The 20,709-nt window shown below is 49.3% G+C and overlaps 1 protein-coding gene across 4 annotated transcripts in view; it reads right to left on the bottom strand.

The window, feature by feature from the left end:
• The window catches only part of SNTG2 (syntrophin gamma 2), a 320,660-nt gene that overhangs the window by 30,965 nt on the left and 268,986 nt on the right, over nucleotides 1-20,709 (bottom strand). For 3 of the 4 annotated variants that reach the window (XM_070236807.1, XM_070236808.1, XM_070236810.1), the window contains exon 15: nucleotides 3,432-3,524. The exons of the other annotated variant lie outside the window; for it this stretch is intronic. In XM_070236807.1, the coding sequence (XP_070092908.1) occupies nucleotides 3,432-3,524 (93 nt within the window). The remainder of the gene's footprint in view (nucleotides 1-3,431; nucleotides 3,525-20,709) is intronic. 4 annotated transcript variants of the gene reach the window in all.

The raw sequence follows: 20,709 nt of genomic DNA on the forward strand, positions 1-20,709 counted from the left end.
AATTCTAGGCCAAAAAATTCTCTTTGATTTTTCCATAATGACTTATACAGAGGGCATATGAAGAAAACGTCATTTTCATAATTATTGAGTTATTTCATAATTATTTAATCATTTCCAGAATTATTTCATATCCAATCTGGAAATAATTGAAAACCTATTTACGCTGATCTTACAAATGTCATCTTACATCAAAGAATGAAGATATGTCAAATGAAGCAAAATTATAGTTTATAGATTTACAATCCATTGGTATATTCTTCACGGTGAAGCTGGAAAAGCTCTTCTTTTGAAAATTAATTCGAATATTGTAAATTCTAAAAAACAGTTTTAAGGAATACATGAAACAAGCCCCTGGAACAATTTTCTTTTTATACTGTCTTGTTTTGTTTTCATTTTCAGTTACTGTCTGAATACAAAATAGATACGTAAGAATTAGGCCAGAACTTCTTGAAATAAAGAAGTAACCACACAAAAAATGTGAAGTCAGGAGTTGACTTCCAGCGGGAAGCAGGTCAGGAGAGGGTCCTGGCATCTTAAGCTGAGGTCCAGGTGAGCAAACAGACAGCTCAATCAGCACTTCCTAAGAGCCTGACTTACAGACAGCCGACTGCCGCTGAGCGGGTTAAGATCCAGCTGAGGAAGGCCCTGGTCTTCCCCACAGGAAGAGGTGCTGGGGGCTGAAAGGTGGGGCCGTAGCGGGTTCCAGGGGAGCTACTCTGCGCCTGGCCCCCCTCCCACCACACAGGACCCAAGAAAAGGCCACAGAGAAATCAGCTTACCTACAAGAGCGCAGTTTAGTTATACGGTTCAGTTATCGGGACACGAAACATTACAGCTTCACCCTAAAGGGTCCCCAGCCAGCTCTGCACAGAGTGAAGAACACACCACGGCCATTTAAAGTTTCATGTGATCAGTCTTAGGGCCAGCCAGGGAAGCGCGCTGGATGCAAGGGCAGGGAGCGCCTCTGCAGGCCCTGAGCACCAGCCTGCCTGCCGTGTGGACTGTGGACGATGCACAGCACGAAGACGGAGGGTGTGAGGACAAGGAGGCAATGTCCTGAGGAGAGGGAGGCACGGGGCAGCCCAGAAGAAAGGAAATTCCCTGGACAGATGAATGTAAAATGTGCTGGTTTTTGTGAGCACGTGGGCGCCATAAACCACCAACTTCCTCTCTCGTCTCTGCTCCCCAGATAACCCCAGCCACTCTCGTGGAACCAAGCCCACCAGGCCAGCTCACACCGTGCGTGTGAGGCTCACGCTCGGGGACGCAGGTGTCAGAGAGGCTGTGTCTTGTCGTTAGCTCAGTCGCAGCTGGATCTTCCGATGGCCCCTCCAGAACATCAGCCTGGGGAGCCAACTTCCCTTCACTCCAACGCTTATAGTGGGGGACTGGGCTCCTCCGAGGGGAGCTCACCAGGCCCTCCCTCTTACAGCGCCCCACAATCACTAACGCTCGCCCTGGCCTGGCCAGCGAAAGAGCTGGGTAGACACAGCATGGCTCCAACAGAGCAAGAACATGCCGTGGGACCCACAGGAAGACACAGTGACACGACGGCTCACTTGGCGCCTGGCTGTCACACTAGGAAGCAGACCCGCCAGCTCCTGCAGAAGTGCTGACGCGAGCTAAGTTCCCCAGGCTAGTGCCTGGCTCCAGATGGAGAGCTCAGGGGCTCCCTCCAGCGCCGCCTGTCCCCAGGCCTTCAGACAAGGAAGGCCACCACGTGCAGCCAGGGAAGGGAACACGGGACCCCCGGCGCAGTTAGAGGGTTGCGAAAACCTGCTCTTCAGGTGAATTTGGAGTCACTGTTTAGGCTTCCTGAAGCATAGAATGACTTGAAACACGGCAAGAAACAGAAGTTATAAATCAGGCTTGAGAGCTAACAAACCATCTAGGTTTCCTCCTTCCTCCAGGACAGCGGCTTGGTATTTCACTTGTCTCAGAGGACGCGTGGAATAAGGTTGTGCAGATCTGGCTTAAGGCGAAACCGTAGGAACAGCAGGCCAGGGTGCTTATACAGGCGGGAGGCGAGTGGTGGACCAGGCAGGGCGGGCAGAACCCTGTGTCAGGCACAGGGAGCCTTTCACCCTCTCTGTGACCTTGATGTTGGATGGAGTCTTAACATTCTTAAGTATTCATGCATATAGACCTTGTTATCATTCTAAACACTATGTAGACCCCTACTGGAAAAACATCCTAACCATTTTCCTGGCACTAAGTAAAATGACAAGGACCACAATGAATTGTCTGGTCTAGAATCCTGTCAAGGATGCTGACTCCTACTCAGAACAGGGTCCCAACCCCGCACTGTTGACTTTGGACCTGAAAACTCTTGCTGTGGGGCCGTCCTGTGCATTGTAGGATGTTTAACATCACCTCTAATCTCCACCCACTAGATGCCAGTAGAAACTCCCCTCCAAGCCGTGACAATGACTCCAGGCATTTCCAAATGTCCTTGGGGGACAAATTCACCTCCGATGGGAACCACTGCTCTAGAAGAATGGAAAAGAAGTGAGGGAAACTTCTAAGAAAGAGGGTCACCTTGTCACACAGGCTCATGAGCTGGCTGCAGCGATTAATTCATTGGGAGAGTATCCCAAGGTTCTAAAACATAGATGTTTGGAAATAAACAACTGTGAGGAAGTGGGTGACAACTTGTAGGAGCTGAGACAAGGTTGTCTCTGCTCAGCGTTGACCCGCTGCACAGGCTCGGCCTGTTGACGGCGCCCTGAGCCTGTGTGAGGGCAGCCATGGGTGACGGAAACCCCATGCATGCCGCAACGACCGTAATAAAGGCGCATCCGTCACACTGAGACTTCCCATCTGTTCATACTTAACCGGTGGAGAGTGGACTTTTAAAACTAGTATAAGGCAAAGTACTGGCTCGATGTTTGCAAAACATTTTTATAACACTCACGTAGGTAGATGAACACTCAGGCCTTTTAGAGGAGCTAACGGAATGGGTCCAGTTCCCCACACGGGCAGTTTAGTGTCCAGGAAAACTGAAATCACTCGCAGCTTTGCATTCGCGGACTCAGCACTCGGCCTCATCCCACCAGGGCTGGGTCTTGTTTTACCAAAAACACTCAGTTTTTATGTTGGGCAGCAGTTAATGTTTCTTCTCAAAGGGTTTACCTTCCCTTGAGCAGGACCCGGGAAACCCTCACTGTGCTCGCTCGCTCCTCCGCCCGCGCTGATGCGGACGGCGTTCACGGGCACCACGAGGCCTCATGTCAACACTGCCTGCTCTGGGGTTTCTTGAAACCTCGGGACCCTGAGCTGTCAGACAGGAGACCATCTGTGAAGGTGCAACTCGCACACGACACAGCTCGGTGGGAGCGCCGACCGCTCCACACAGTTACGAGTGTTAACGTCCCTGAAATGGGACAACGCACCACCCACGGGGCCCCTCATGTTGACTGGTCAGCTCTTACCTTCGTCTTGCTGTCGAAACAGGTGAATCCCACAGCGAAGTCCACTGTGAAACACAGCACCTCTCCCTGCCAGCTGCACATGTACGTTTTGGACTAGAAGAGAGTATTAATTTTGAGAAAACATTCTTTAATGATGCTGTTCAACATTAATTAGGGAGCTACAATATTTTCCCCCCTGGTCAGAAACTACTTTTTAAAAAGTCTTAACGTGCAAACTACACGGAGGGAAACCAGAGGACCCACACGAAACCCGCAGAAACAGTGTGCGCACAGCCAGCACTTTCTCGCTTTTGGTCTATCGGCAAATATTTCCAGCCTCGTAGAAGCTGGACAGTCTGTACAGGCATCACTCCCACTAAAAACCATAAGCAAAGCGGAGCCCAACACATCTCTACATGGCAAAGTGTCTTTGAAAACAACCGGATTGCTAAGTTTTCTGTCTGTGAACTCATTCAAAAAGGACCTACTGTGTCGTGTGTTCATTTTTCTTTCTCTTGTTCGAGTTGCCTCTGGACAGAAGGCTAGGGCCTGAGGCGAGTTCCAGGAGAATCTAGATGCGGCTTTTCCTCGGGAAACATCCTGAAGAGCAGCTCAGTGGAAAACAACAGACGCCAGAAAAATGGCAGCAGCGACACAACCAAAAACCGAGGGCCGGGGAATGAGGACCCTCCCAGGTGAGAGGTGGCTGCAGTGGGCTCCGGTGTCCCACCCACTGGGGCTGGGTTGAGGGGAAGTGGCCTCTGCTGACCTGAGGCCTTTTATGGGTAGAAACCAAAATCGTGAAGCACCTGGTCTCCACGGCGCCAATGCTGTTAGGCCTTGAGCACATGTATGTGTGTGCACACACACACAGGAGCCCTTGGCACACGTACGTGCATGCACACACACACAGGAGCTCTTGGACACATATTGACGCACTTCCAGCCACGTCGGGCAAAGGCACAGAAATGCAGAAATTTGAGCTTGCAAAGGTGCAAGTGTGGAACATGGACACTGACGTCTTGGTGAGCGCCATCTCCACACACCTGTGCGAGTGCCCTGTGGTGACAGGTCCCACCCAGAGTCAGCCATCATTTGGAGCAGGAAGACGTAGCTGTGTCTGCGGACACGCAGCGTCTGAACCTACAGGTCCATGCTCTGCCAGATTTGGGAAGTTTCCAGCCACTGTATCTTCATGTACCTTCAGCCCGGCCCCTTCCCCTCTCCGGGGATCCCCATGACGCAAGTCAAAGCCTGTTACAGTCCTGCACGTCCTGAGTCCCTGAGGCTGCCTTCACTCCTGCTTCCAGTCTGTCTTCTCTGTTTTCCTGATTGGGTCGTTTCTCCCGGTCCTTATTCCAGGTCACTGATTCTTTCCTCCTTCCCCTCCATCCGCTGCTGAGCTCTCTGCTGAGCTTTTCAGTTATTGTCCTTTTCATTCCTGAAGTTTCCATTTGGCTCTTTTGTATATTTAAATATTAATAAATGTTTATTTATATATTTCCTTGCTGGACTTCAGATTTCTTTGCTGAGGCTTTCTGTTTCTCATATCTCAATGTGTTCATACTTGCTATTTGAAGCATTTTTAGAACCTGCAGCCACAGTGCCCAGGCGAGATCGTGGAGGTGTGTCCCCAGATGCATACCTGCCGATGCGTAGGTGGGGGTGCTGAGTGGCCTCAGTTTGAGGAGGGGTGTGACCTTTCATTTCTATCTGGGGGGCAATGAGCCCCGGAGGCCAACGCTGTTTTTCATCCACAGTAGACTGGATCGTAGAGTTAACGATGGACGAGAAATGTCTGAGTGGACTGAAGGGCCCCCAGCTCTCAGAGCAGCTGTAATAACACCGCTGTGATTCAAGGACGCTCCTGGGCGTCAGCAACAGTGCTGAGGACCTCACACTAAATTCTCCTAGGACCTTTCGAGGCGGGTGCTTTTATCCTGTTTCACGGTGGGAGGCGGAGTTCACCCCAGCACAGCATGCCCCAGGGCTTAGTGATGGGCCGGGTGCCCGCCCTGGTCCTAGCTCCTGACTGTGGCCCTCACTGCCTCTGACGCCACAAAACATGAGCTTGAGTTGAGTGCGTGCCTCCATGTTTCTCCCGGGTCGGTCCTTGTGGGTCGAATTGTGTCCCCCAGTAAGACAAGTTGAAGTCCTAGCCTGTGGACGTGGCCCTACTGGAAACAGGGTCTTTGCAGGTGCGATTACTCTAAGACGAGGTCAACCAGGAGGAGGGTGGGCCCTGACCCCATGAGACTTGTGTCCTCAAAAGAAGATGGAGACGCAGGGTGGAGAGCCCCATGGCAATGGAGGTAGATGGGAGCTATGCCGCTCAACCAAGGGGCACCCAGTTTTGCCAGGAACTGCGAGAAGCTGGAAGAAGCAGGAAGCATCCTCTCCGCCAGTCTTCCGAGGGAGCGTGACCCGCTGACACCTCAGCGTCACACTTCTGGCCTCCAGGAAGGAGAGAGTGAATTCCTGTTGGCTTAAGCCACCCATCTGTGGTGTCTGCTAGGCAACCCAGGACAGTCCTTCAGCACTACATTAGCCAGACCAGGAGCAGTCCTCGGCGCAGGAATTCCACAGGGATCCCAGAGAAGATCACTGCTGGACACTCCATGTATCTGAGCCCCTGCTCCCCGGCGGTGCCTCATTAGATAAAAGCGTCTGGAGTGGGGCAGAGCGACGAAAAGGAATTGGGACTGGGGGAATACAGGGGGGAGAGACCAGAGGTGAGGGGCGTGGATACCAACCTGTGTGTTGGCCCAGACGCACCTGTTGATGGTTAGGGTAGACAGCTCCATAATAACTCCCAGGAGTAACTTATTTTTAAAGATTGGCACTTGAGCTAACAACTGTTGCCAATCTTCTTTTCTTTTTTTTTTTTTTGCCTTTTTTGCTCTTCTGCTTTTTCTCCCCAAAGTCCCCAAGTACACAGTTGTATATTCTAGTTGTAGGTCCTTCTGGTTGTGCTGTGTGGGACGCCGTCTCAGCATGGCCTGACGAGTGGTACCATGTCTGTGCCCAGGATCCGAACCAGTGAAACCCCGGGCCGCTGAAGTGGAGCGTGTGAACTTAACCGCGTGGCGAGGGGGCCGCCCCCACCAGGAGTAACTTTGGATTCTGCTTCTCTGCTTTGGGGTGGGTGCTGCTTCAGCACGTCTTCTGTTTACAGATTTATTATTTTAAATTAAAAACGTATTATAAAGTATATCACACATGCTGACATCTTCAAATCCCCGTCAGTTCCTGCTCAGGCTGCAGCCCGCTGTGGCCGCCTCCCTGGGGTTCGCCCCATCATCTGCTCGTCATTCTCTCACCCTCTTTATAGTTTGTAGCACACACAAGCCCTACACAAATCACCTCAGCTTTACATGTTTCTGAAATACATATAAATGGAATGAAAACTGCGGTTCCAGTCCACACCCTTCAAGCAGTGGTTATGAGTTCCAGGTAACCGTTCCTTGTCAATACTTGGTATTTTCAAACGTGTTAATCTTGCCGTCTGTGAAGTGTTAACGGTAGCTCGCTGACACCAACACGTCTTCTGATGGCCTACGAGGTGAAGCTCCTCTCTCTCCTCTTCCCTTCTCTGCTCTGACCCTACGAGCTCCCGGCCATCTCCCAGCCGCTGAGCGTCTCCAGGCAGAGGCTGGACACGCCCCTGCTGGCCCTGAGAAGGACAGCTCTCAGAGAAGACGTGGCCTGGGTGTCTTCAGTCTCTGAGACTTTATTAGTCACATGTGGGAGATGCTTAAACATAGTTCACGCAGTAGATGCATGGCTGCAGTATACATTTAGCATCAGAGAGATGCCAAAATGCCAAATGTCATGAGGCAGAGCAGTTGGTGTGCATTTTCCCTTGAACATGAATATTTACGTGCCTTTACGTTTGGCATCGCTCTTCAGAAAATGAGGACTGATTCTCCCTGAGAACACACAGCAGCCTATTTCCTCCACCTGCGTGCAGGTGTGTCAGGAAGAGGGGACACTGGACTGGGTGGACAGTGGTTCATGGGTCCCTCAGTGGTGGAATCGTTTTCTGTTCATTAAAGTAGAGCAGAACAAGCCAGACCTCACTATGCTACTTCCCTTCGGGGAAATATGGAGGCAAACAGAAGAAACTGCCTCGGGTTCCTCCAGGGCTGCCGCTGCTGGAGATTCTGTCATCCGGGGATGTGGCTGGTGGAGTAAGACCTCACCCAGGAGCCCTGTGAGGCCACGTGCTCTGTCCTGCTGCTCAGGGAGCGTCAGATCATCTTCTGTGTCCTGTAACCAGGATGGGAACACAAAGGGAAGGTTGGGCATCTCTCCTTACTCCACGAACACAATTTACTGGGAGTCCAGCAGACTCTTCCAGAAGCCAGGCTTTGCTGTTGATAGTGGAGCTCGTTGAAGACCATGACTTTCTTGGAAATGCGATGCCTCCAGGCCTCATGCTGGGAGGCATGTGTCTTGCGGCGTCTCTCCTTGGAAGAGGGGCTCCACCCAACGGCAATGCTCAGGGAAGGCCGTGCGGGGTAGAAAAGTGGAAAAACGAAAAATGCAGATGACTCATGAACCTCTCGACTTCCCGTGAGACAGGAAGGGCAGGTCCTGTGCGGGCAGGCGGCATCACTTCTCGTGCTGTGGGGGACCTCGAGCTCCTGGCTCCAGCTCTGCCTAACAGGGAGGGAAGGCTTCTCTGCATTGTGGTGCACCTGCGGGAGGCCGCCTAGCAGAGCGGTCACACCGAGGACCTGCTGCCTGGGCCCTCCCTGCACGCCGACGAGCAGGGCAACCCGGGGACGTCACTTAACCCTCCACCCCTCACTTGGTCACCTGAAAAATGGGGTGACAGTGGTCCCAATATGCATGGCAGTGATTAACACATGCACAGCTCTTACAACAGTGCCTGGCAGGTAATAAGAACAGCGGGTTAGTGACTGCTTTCGTGCCTATTCTATCAAATTCTGTGATAAGTAAATCGAATATCAGCACAGCAGTAGGCAATGCTAAGAAGCACAGTTTACTGAAGAGAATCTGGAGCTGAAGACGTCTGTCCACCTGCTGTGGCCCTGAGGGGACCTGGCCTCCCATAACTGCGGTTTCTATCTCAGCCACAAGTCCCTCAAGTCATGGCACTTCTGGGCTTCATCTGTCCACACGGTTACCTAGCGCCTTTGGGGACGAGGGTTAAAATCGAGGACACGTAAGGCAGTAAGGTGGGTGACTTACTGGAGAGAAAGCCATCTGTCAAAAGAGTCTCTGGCCCTATGTGGGCTCTGCGCCCTCGGGGAAAAGCTATCCTGGGAAGATGATGCTATCGGAGGAAATGGGCAGGAGATCAGGGGGCCGCCTACCGTGCGCAGGTTCTCTGCTGCCTGTGTCACACGACGTAGTTAATACAATACCTGTTTGACGCGGGGGCTGTTTTAGTCTTCATCTGAGAGTTGAAAACACTAAATCTCAGTGTTGTGGTCGCGGTTCCGGAGCACACGGGAGTGCAGGACCCGGGCCAGCAGCAGAGGGAGGGCCCTCCATTGCACCCACTGGCCTCCACCTCAGACACTCACCAAGCATCCTCATCTTCCCAGAATTCCAGCTGGCGCTGGGGACAGATGCGGGGTTCAACCCTCCAGCCTCCAGTGAAACAGGGGACAAACAGACCCCGGGTCAAATTCCACCTCCCCCTGGAGCCAGGTCCAGAAAACGGGCTCATCTCACACTTGTCTGCCTCTTCCATGCCTGGGACGGTCCCAGACAAAGAGCGTCAGCCCAGCAGGTGTTTCTGTGGCACTGCATCCTTGATTCTCCTCCATGTTAGGTAGTTTATAAAACTAGTGAGGGAATCGCTCCTCTCACATCCCCAAGGAACTAGATTTGTACTTCTTAAGATACTAAGATATTTTGTTCGATGATCCCTACTGGAATTTCTCACCTTATCTTAATAGCCGGTTCCTCAAACGACAGTTTATTGTTGATAGGAAGTGCTTGTGTCCACATAGGCTCCAGGACCACGGTCCGCTGAAAAGACTGATGACTAATCCACTTACATTTAGAATTAGCAGACTTTGGGGCTCCTTTCTGCATTTCTGATTGGAGGTGTCTTCAATCTGAAATTCTTTTTGCAATATAAATTGATTGTCTGTTCTAGAGACTCACATGATTTTCTCCTAAGGGAGCTTAGTGTCTCGACTTTGTAGATGAGGAAACTAAGGTTCTCTTGGGAATTCATTCATTCGTCATCTATTTGGGTGCATACATAAGACATCTTTAGAGAAATTGGGTGAATTACTCAAAGCCTCCCTCCCAGGGAGGGGCAGGGCCAGGACCTGCATGGGGTCTGGCCCCAGCATCTGGACTCTCGTAGCTGTTCAGCATGTCCCCTGTGTCCTCCAGGCGGAAGGGCCACAAAGACCTCAGACAAGGATGACGTGGGGCCAGCAGCATCTCCAGAGGACAAGACTGCAGTGGTGTGCACGATGGAGAGTCAGGAATGGAATGGTCAGCGAAGAGGCTGTGACAGTGACAGCCTCAACACACTGATGCCATCTGCACGTGGACTCCTGGCTTTGGTTGCTTGGGGACACCTAGAATGTTCTTAGCTTAAAAGTCTAGATGGGTGTGGCTGGGCTCCAGTTTGGGATCATGTAAGCAAGAGAGCAGTCTACCAGGCTGTCCTTTTTAAGCCCCAGGGCTGGTGAGCAGAAGGAAGCTGCCCGTGGTGGCCTCGAGATCACACGATGCCTCTTTCCTCCAGATGAACTCCTTCAAGAGGCCTCTCCACAGGGCCGGGCACTAGTCAAGTCTTAACATACTTAGAAAGACTGAAACCACACAGATTATCTTTTCTGATCTCCTTGGAATTAAACTAGAAATCAAGAGGAGAAGGCAAACTGGGAAATCCACGCACATGTGGAAATGAAACAACACAATCTTAGACAACTAACCGGTCAAAGAAGAAACCACAGGAAATCAGAAACATCTCGAGACAAATGAAATGAAAACACAGCACAGCAAACCACGGGCCCAGGGAGAGCAGCAATAACAGGAAGCCGCCTGCTGTAAACGCTTGTGTCAAAGGAGGAGAGAGAGCTCAAATCAGGACTTAACCTCACACCCTAAGGAACGAGAAAAAGGACAAACTAAACCCAGGGCCAGCAGAGGGAAGGGAATACTAAGAATAAAGAAGAGGTGAAATAGAGAACAGAAAGACAAGGAGAAAATGGACTTAACACACTGAATTGTACAGGTCAAAATGGTTAAAATGGTAAATTTTATGTTATGTATATCATGATGGAGAAGAAAAAAATAGGTCAGGCAGAGGATCAGCAGGCATCCACTGTGTGTACGTGTGACCTGACGCCTGGGAAGAACTGGGCCATCAGGAGGACGGGGGACCTGGTCTGCAGTGACAGCAGGACTCCAGGGAGGTGGGGGGACCCAGGCACCTGGAGACGCAGAACTGGGGTTCTGCCTCGATAGGACGTAAGATCCATGAGCAGACTTGCCTGTTTGGCTCAAGGTGGATTCCCCGAGCCCTGGACACAGGCGCCCTAGACCCAGGCGTTGCCCAGTAAGCATCTGTCAAGTGAGCAGTGACAGCAAACACTTGCACAGCACTTACCACGTGCCGGGCGCCATCGTAAGCTTTACAGATCCCAAAGGAACTCTGGGAGATTAATTCTCTTATTCCCCCCACTTTACAGACAAGCAGACTGAGGCAAATGCATGTGTGGAAACTTGCCTGGGGCCCTAGAGCTGTTGGGTGGAGAAGCCGGGACTCAATCTGGTGTCTGCTCTGGAGCCCAAGCTGGTGTCGCTGCGCCACGAGGAACAAGGAGGGAAGGGTCGCAGGTCGTTGGTCTCAAAGGCAAAGCCGTGAATAACCTTCTTTACTTCTAGAAAGGTAACCACAAAACCATGGACAGGAGACAACCCTTCTTGCCAGGTTTCGCGTGGAAATTCTAGGCGGGTCCGTTTTCGTCCCGCGGGACACCTGAGCCGTGGCCCGAGGGTGGAGCACCAGGCTGTGGGTGGGGCTGCTCGCCACGACCTTGGTCTTCAGAGGAAAATTTAAGTGCTCTCTGTGAGGATGGTGCTATTTACAGTTTCCTCGTTTAGCTTTACAATCAAGAGCATTTCTCCGCTTACATTTGCCACCCCGTGCTGCCTCCGTCGCTGGCACTGTGCGAGCTGCTGCTCTGCACCACGTGTACCCAACACGGGACGCCCAAGAAAAGACTGGATGTCGTGACTACAGGCCAGTGTTCATGAACCAGAGATGTGCGGGTGTCGGAGCAACACAGAGACGTGAGGAGCCGAGCGGGGAAGGGCGCATGGCCAATACTGCCCACAACACCTGTTGTCGGCTCAGAAGCAACACCCTTCTGTGAGAAGAGCTCGTCTCCCCTCGTGGGCGTGCTGTTTCTCTTTCCACCCATAGCTTTACTCTGAAGAAGCTGAGTTGTCAAAGTTTTCACAACTTTTGAATCTGCACAATGTTCGGTAAATGTGGAGGAAAACAGCTCCTCATTAGATGGGAGAACGCAGGAGACGAGATTGAGCAGCCATCAGTGAACGCAGGAGGCACATCGGAAGCTCAGATCCTCTCCTCTCCCAGCGCAGGTTCCTTTCAGACGCCTGAGCTTCTGCAGCTTTGTCGTAAGCTCCTCTGTTCCCCAGACTCACTTATGCAGTGGACCCTGGGCAGATGACGGCAGAGCCCGGGGAGCAACCACATTTGCTGGGAAAATGACCAAATTCAAGTAGACCCACTTTGTCCTTTTGAACAATGACTGGATGTCCAGTACATGTGGCATGTCAGGTAGCAGGCCCAGGACTGTTCTCAAAGCGACCATTCAACGGCCCATGGTAAAGACAGTCAAACCCTCATCCTGGGAGGAGATGCCCCACCACGGGCCTGGCTGTGTCTTCCCCATCAGGGCAGCAGGCTGAGTCTCCTGCAGATCGTCTACACTGGAGGAAATGGGTCGCTGTTACCAGCCCCTAGGGAACCCGGGGCCGGGCTCCGGGAAAGCTGTGCGTCCACTGAGAGGCGTGGCTCTCCTACTTTCACGAGCCCCTGGTATGAAAGTCAGAGACCGTTGGGCAAATACACAATGCACATGCTTCTTTTAGGGAGAAACTAATGACAATGATAGCAACAGACAGGTAATTGGTTGAAGAATTTTCTTCAGCGTAAACATAGGGTTTCCCGGACCCTAACAAACACACACATAGTCTGTGTTTGAGTCGAGCGACTTACAGATAAAACATTATTTTGGTCACAAACAGGAATGTCTATTTTACAAGACGTGACATGGGTACACTGTTGAGCGACTTTGCTCACAGTGGCTTTAGTTTTCTACGTGTTGTGTAAAAACACGTTTAAGTGAAATTTTACAGGATATACTCACTTTAGCCCTGCCTTTCTCAAGAATACATGGCATTCTTTTTAGAGATCCACCCAAAAACTTTAAAAGAAACTGGTTTGGTGTCTCATGGCAAAAGGAAATAGATGATGAGAAATGGATCCCATTTTTACATCATTTTGTAAGTTTTTTGGAGGCGCCTGATCTGTGAAAAGATAGTTGGAGACTCTGGGTCACAGCAAAAACCGAAGACGGGATCCTGCCATCACTGAGCTCATATTCCAGAAAAACACAAAGACCTTGAGGTTCTCAGACACGATTCCGGGTCACTGGAGTGTCCCCTTCTCATCGTCATCGTCAGAACCAGAAAGGGCGCAGGCCTGGAAAGAGGAAGCTCCAAAGTGCAGAAACAATTAATAAAAGCCAATTTGGCTGGGCTCTTCCACAATGGGAATGCTAATTGAAGGATTGGATTAAGCCCTGAAATAAATTAAGGAGCAGAAATAGAAACATTACAAGCTCCGGTCTTAGCACCCATTTAATTAAATTAAGCGACAACGGTTTTTAGAGAAATGAAGTGCCGAGCTGCAGCCCAATCCGTAGCCCAGCGTCTTTCTGGGAAACACTCAGAAGAGCTCATTTGTACCAAAAACAGCACTAAGCAGCATTCCTCACAATTAAACTTACATCAACGATTCACTGGAGACTTCCAAACACGTACCACGGAGATTGCTCAATTTGGTTTTAAAACAGAATTTCCACCGAGAGCATGGCTCCAATGGCCCAGCCATGTTTTCTCATCAGCTGCTCTGCATGCAAACAGCTGGAGAAGGTGCCCTAGCTATTTAACTGTGTAATCCCCAAATGGTTATGGATGCCTCAGATCACCTGAATCCACTGGACGTTTCTCCATAGTGGTCCACTCTGCACTGTTGGAATACAAACATGACCTATGTCCCTGGTCATACTACGTGTGTGAGGAAACCATGGAAGTAGGGCGTGGACAGACACAGACAAGAGCCACCTCGAGGCTGCAGCGAGGGAGGGTCTGGCAGCTGGAGCTCAGGATGCATGCTGAGCCCCAGTGATCAAGGCCAGACATGTCGGGGACAAACTGTCTTGTCCCCAGACAGCTTCCCAGGCCCTGGTGAGGCCTGGACTCGAGGTACAGTGCTGCCCACATCTGTGTGGACGTGCTGCAGGAACACAAGGACAAGTTAGTTTATGATCTGGCAGTGGACGAGAGATGCATAGGAGCCAAGGTCAGTGGTCCCCATGGCGTGCCCCCAGGCCTAGCGTGGACGAAGCTGCCGAGATCTGAGGATCTACAGACAAGAGGCCAGGATGACTCAGAGCGCTGACGGCACTTGATTGAGGGACTTGCCGGAAGACCCTGGATTCAGTGCAGGGGAGGGGCGCAGATGCCGCCCTCCTCCTGGAAGGAGGCCTGTAGCCCCTTGGGCTGGCGGGCTCAGGAAGCACCCTGGGGACGCTGCTGCCAGTCCTTGCACGGCCTGGAGCCTCTGCTTGCCTCCTGTGCAGCCACTCCCGTGGGCTGAGCTCAGAGGATTTGAAATCTGAGACCTGGTCCTCCAAAATTCTAGCTTAGCTACAACCTCCTGTGGCCACTCCTGTCTTAATCTCTGTATTTTATGCCTCTTGATTATATTTTAAACTTAATTTAGGAAGTAGATGTGCAAGTTTTTTGTAGTAAAGGGCATCTGTGTGAGCAAAGGGAGCTCAATTTACTTTAATAAACAAAAAATTTGGTAACACCAGGAAATGCTGGTGTTCTATCCTGGCTTTGTCAACCGTATCAGTAATGGAGCAAAAAACACATATGAAGCAAGGACTGACAAATGGCACGGAAGAGAATGCGCTTATCTCAAAATGGGACGGAGAGACCCCATGAGTGAGGCCGTAAAAGGAAGGAGAATTCTAATGAGTTACGCGTGACAAGATGCTCAGACACAGAGCTGGATTCTCCTGCTTGGTAGAATTTGGGGGGATTATAACTAGAAAGCATTCAATACAGATGCCATCGCCCAGCTTGAAGCCTGGCATCCTAAGGATGCTGGGGATATTTTTGACTTCAAAAGCACGCAGGGGCTTTTCTGAGATCAACAATGTTCCGAGTGAAAGAGTTAGGTAGTTTATGAACAATAAACAAAAAATAAAATCCATAGGAAGATGGTAATTTCATGTGAGAGGAACACAAGGCAGCGATACATAGTGTAATGTATACCATGATACTAGTAACAAATAAAGATGTGGTTGTTATATTTGCACATACCTCAGAGGTACGTGTAAACTATTTTCTCACAGCTATATATTCATACCACTGAAAAACAGAATTACATGCTCATTTCTGGTCTCTGGAAAAAGGACTACGGGAAAACCAACATTTATTATAGTCAGATCAATACACACAAAACCCAATGAACAAGTTGGGCATACGTTTAAAAATGCATCTACATTATATGAATATTTATTGTATCTACGAGAATTCAGGAACAGGCAGTCCCAAACAAGCCCTCAGCCAGAAGCTCATTTGTAAGTTAGAATTTTAGCGTTTGGAAAATGTTTTCCTATAGAAATGATGCCAAAAATAGCAGCCAAGTCTCAAGCTCAGCCATAAAGGCCATTCCCGTCTTAATAAGCCTGAAGTGGCGTGTCGCTGGTCCGGCTGGCCGTGACAGTCAACGGGCAGGAGAGCAGCAGAGCACACATACGCCCGATAATGCCCACCTCTCTCTCTCTGGAGGTGACACTCTGTTCTACTGGACTTTACCAAATACTCAGCGAGGACTCAGAGCTTTGGGTCTCAGAGTAAATCACCATTTTTAACCCTCTTTTCTAAGGTATGACTTGCATTTTAGTACGTACCAGCCAGAAGGCTTGTGTTATGTGGAACACGTTCACAGCAGCCAGGGTGGGGCTGTCTGGTGTGCAGCAAACCAAGTACATGGGAATTCTGGGGACTGTTCTGTCATCCTGGAAAAGCTTCCTGCAGGCACACTGCAATGCGCCTTACACACACACACGCACACAGACACACACTCCAGGTCTCTCTGGATCTGAGCTTCAGATTCCGCAGTCTAACACTGGGCAGAAACCCGGGCTCTGACATTGCTGACTGCGTGGCCTGGGGAGGTACCTTCTTCTGTCACCTGTAATAGGAGTCCACGAACCGCCTCCCAGGAAAGCTGGCTGGGACTTAAACGAGAGGGCGCCCAGAAGAGCTGGAGCAGCTCCCGCACACAGCCTGCGCCCAGCATTTCAGCTGCTGTGACGATCGTGTGTGGACAGCTCCTGTGTGTTGTCTATCCCACACCGTGTGTGTGTGTGTGCTCACATGTGTGTGCATGTGTGTGCACATGCTGCATGGAGAGGACAGACAAAGGAGGAGGCCTCCTCTTCAGTCTGCACTGCAAGTTCATGTCTGCAAATAATGAAAACCTGAATAACAAATTGGCAGATCAGTTTATGAGAGCAATGTTTAGAATATTTAAAATTGGAATGAACGCTATAGAGTATTTTGGGCTTCTAGCCAGGTTTACATTCCTGATTAGGGTCCAACCTCGACCCATATTTTAACACAATACTTCTCTTCAAGGTCCCAAGTCTTCCTGGAACTACTCATTTGTCTTCTCTGCAAAGCTATGAAGGCAACCGATGGAGGGAACAGTGGCTTCCTGTTGAGGGACCAGCCACACTTCTTTTATGCTGACATCACCTTGTACGTCTATACAAATACAGGCTGGCTGTAGTCAAACTTAAACCAAATGGCTACGCATCGTCTTAGTCCTCAGAACATACAACACACACGGGATGGACACTGGTTAGCAGAGTGATGGCCCCCACGACGCCCACATCCTAATCCCAGAATTTTTGAATATGTTTCCTTATTTGGCAAAAGGGATTTCACAGATGTGATTAAGTTAAGGACCTTCAGGTGGGGAGATGATCCTGAACCACCCTAATCAAATTACACGAGTCCTTAAAAGTAGGGGACTTTGTCCCACTTGGTCAGAGAGATGTGACGATGGGAGAAGGGTGACAGAGGGTGGGCTGCCGGCTTTCAGCACTGAGGACGGGTCCAGAGCCGAGCCCTGTGGGGCTTCCTACGAGCTGGAAATGCATTCCCTTAGGGCCTCCAGAAGGGAGTGGCTCTGCCAACAACCCCGCTTTAACCCCAAGAGACCCATGTCAGACCTTCAACCTCCAGGACTGTAAGACAATAAATGTGTGTCGTTTTAATGCACGAAGCTGGTGGCACCTTGTTGCAGCAGGAAACAGAGAACTAACGCAGATACTCCAGACATTTGGCTTCATTTGACTTTACGCTGCTGGCATTAAATTTTTCTGTGACTTTCAGTAGATTTGCTGCCTTCTTCCGCTCTCAATGTTGGCTCAAAATAAACTGCTTTCCTAGCCTACCTTGAAAAGATAACTTTTTCCTTTGCATTTCACTCCTGCCTTTTCCAAGTCGTTTCGGAGCAGCAGTTTACATGGGTAGCTGTAACCACAACTCAAGTCGTGAGCTGCTGTGTGCAAACTTCAGGGCGGCAGCCATCGATAAGATGGGTATTCACGTCCCCCAAGTTACTGTGCCTCCCAGGCAGGGAGAGCCCATGCTGGCTGGACCCTCTCCTGTGGTCACTGTTCCAGGACACATGGGTGTTCATACTGCTCAGAGATATGATCCTGGGCTAGGAGACAAGCAAACTGAACAAAAACCAGTCATAGGTGTTAAAGGTCAACACACACTTCCCGTCAAAGCTCAGTGGTATTGGTGCATCTGAGCACATGTCAGGAGGGTGTCACTGTTACTAGGGAGGGTCCATGTGCGTGTCAGGGTGTCACTGTCACTAGGGAGAGTGCATGTGCATGTCAGGACGGTGTCACTGTCACTAGGGAGCGTCCATGTGCGTGTCAGGAGGGTGTCACTGTCCCTTGGGAGCATCTGAACTTGAGCACATAGAGTGATAATCATTGGACTGTACAGAGTTTATAAACGCCCCAAAGACCAAATAGAAACAAAATGCTAATTTTTAAATAATAAGCACCAGTTAGATCTTTTTAGAAAGTATGTAAATGAAATATATTGAAGAACTTATTTATGACAGCATTCATAAATATACTTGGATTAATAATTTCCTTTGGTGGTTAAGAATATACTACAGAGAGTGTTCAAGGAAATGGCAATAAGGTAAAGGAAAAGCTCAATTTTAACATGAATTCATTGAGGTTCTAAAATGGTGGTGAGTCCCACTTGACCACCCTGGAGCTCATTCTAGTGAGGGGTGCAAAGATGCTCCTTGAGAGGAATAAAGGGGTCCACCAGAGGCCAATCACTTTGCAGGTCATTACTGGAAGTGTGTGTATTTAAGGAAAATAGCACATTTGAAGGGAATCGACATAAGCTACCAATTATAAAGATGGTCTGACCTAAAATAAACCTGGCTGCAAAACCACACCTGAAAATGACCAGGTAAATTAGAATTGCAATATGCTTCTTGTACATAATGAACACAATCTAAAACCTATTAAATAATTAAACAGTGCTTCTGGTAACAAACCAATAATTGTCTCTTAATGATCTCATCAGTCTAATCTAAGTGTTATCTAATATTTCACTTGAATTTCTGTTAGGTCCTCTTTATTTTTTTCCAGCAGAAACAATAATTTGTCATATTCCACAAGGTATTGTAAAACCTCTCATCAACACTAGTGGCTTTTTTTTAAAAAAATAAGTCAAGCCTGAGATTTCTTAAAAGTTTACCTGGAAAATTAATTTAAGCATAAAGGAAATTGTGTTTTGCATATTTCAATGTCACGTACTTTATAAACATCAGTTAATTAAATTTCATAACACCATTCAAAGAGATAAAATAAAGATCATGTTAGAGACAAGCAAACCAATAATTAGGAAGGTTAAGTGACTTACCCAAGGTTACCTCTCAGTCTCTTACAAACTCAAAAAATTAAAAAGTCGCAAATCTCTCTCTCACACGCACACACACACTTTTATCTGATTATGGTTTAGTGAAAGTTTTTGCCTCCACAGTTTTATATCATCTGTGATGCTCAGAATACAGCATCTCTGAAAACCTGCATTACTGCTACCAAGACAAGGAGAAGGAAACTCCGGGACCAGGCCAGGGGCCCTGCCGACAGGCTGTTGGAGAAAGTGCCTTCCTGGACCAGTTTCCTCATCTGGGAACATCTGAGGATGTGTGTTGCTCATCAGAGACGCTCCGCAGACGGAACAAATGGAAGAACATGTATCTGTCACATCAAACCTTACAAACCAGCCCTGGAGACTTGATGTAACGACCAAGCAGCCCAGACATTGAACTTGAAGTCTTCTGCGTCATGTTCACGTAAAGACTCTAATCCTTATGTGGGTTTTGTTTGCTCTTGTTTTTGACAAAATCCTGACAAACACTGGTATTTATTTTCTCAGCTCTGGTATTCTAGAAATGGTATCCAATCAGGAAAAAGAGACTCCTAGAGGTGGAAGAATTGATTCTCTTAGAGGGCGTGAGGAGCTAGAAAATCTGAACTAAGATCAAGCAGGGGGACCATTTTGGGTTGGGGCCAACCTGCCTCCCCAGCCTGTCCTGGTGCCCAGTGTGGCAGCATGGGAAGGAAGTGGTCTGCCCAATTACTGTGCTGAATTCCCAAAAAATGAGGCTATTTGAATATTCTGATTAAGCAGGTGAAGTGCATACGACATTTTGAAATGTGTCTCCCAAAAGTAGTTCCAGATTCAGCTGGAATGAAAAGAAGTATCTCCTAGTTATCTCAAAAAATTGCTGATTGTTGACATTTGGTAAGTGAAATCAGCCTAGTTTTAACAACATTATTTGTCACTGAGCGTCACAGAGAATGTTACTAATTGGAAAACCCCAACAGCATCAATTTTCACCCCTTTTCCAGTCCGGTTGGCCTAAAATGGGGACTCCCAGGTCTGGTCAGGCACCGACCAGCCGGGTCTCCTCTGAGCTTGCCTTGGGTCTGAGCTCCTGCCTTTGCTGAGAGCACCTGCGGCCCCTCCCTTCCCCACTGCACAGCGCCGCCCCGACTGCGCACACACCGCTGTGCTGAACAGGAGCATCACCGGCTGTGCCTCTCCTGCATCACCGTCAAGGCTTGGCTCACTTGCTGAGCCCGGTGAGCTGGGGTCCAACAGACTGGGTGGACCCCCCTGCCGTGCACGTGGGCACACCTGCTCAGGTGACGAAAGTAGAAGTGAAACTAGAAAGCTTTTAGAAGAAAACTTAGGACAGAATCTTCCTGACCTACAGGGAACAGAGAGTTCTTAGACCTGCCTCCCAGAACACCATCCATGGAAGAAGAAATCAGTAAATCGGACTTTTGCTCTGTGAATCATACAGAACGAACGCTTTCTTCATTATTTTGAGACTTCCACGTTGTTCTGTGTGCCAACACTTCATCCTTATTGATGAAGAGAATCCCATTGTACAGACATACAACAATTTTGAACTGATGACAAGTTGATGGACATTTGGGTTGTTTTTAGGTTTTGGATGCCACAAATAAAGCTGCTATGTGTGCCCTGTGCACAACTAGGCAAGGGGTGGAATGTCTGGATCTTACGGTGGGGGTGTGTATGTTTACATTTAAGACACTGCTACCCTGGTTGTGCCATTGCGCATCCCTCCACAGCGTGTGAGTTCCCGTTCCTCCACATCCTCATCCACAGTCAGTCTTTTCAATCTGAGTCGTTCCAACAGGTGCGCTGCGGTATTTCACGATTTTAGATGGCTCTTCCCTAACGTCTAATGACTTGGAGCATATTTTCACATGCTCATTTCCCATCTATATATCTTCTTTCCCTGTGTTTATTCAGATCTTTTGCCTAATTTTTTTGTTCTTTTTTCCTTTATTATGGAGCTTTGCAATCTCTTTCTATA

The sequence above is a fragment of the Equus caballus genome, chromosome 15 (assembly GCF_041296265.1).
Source record: "Equus caballus isolate H_3958 breed thoroughbred chromosome 15, TB-T2T, whole genome shotgun sequence".
NCBI lineage: Eukaryota > Metazoa > Chordata > Mammalia > Perissodactyla > Equidae > Equus > Equus caballus.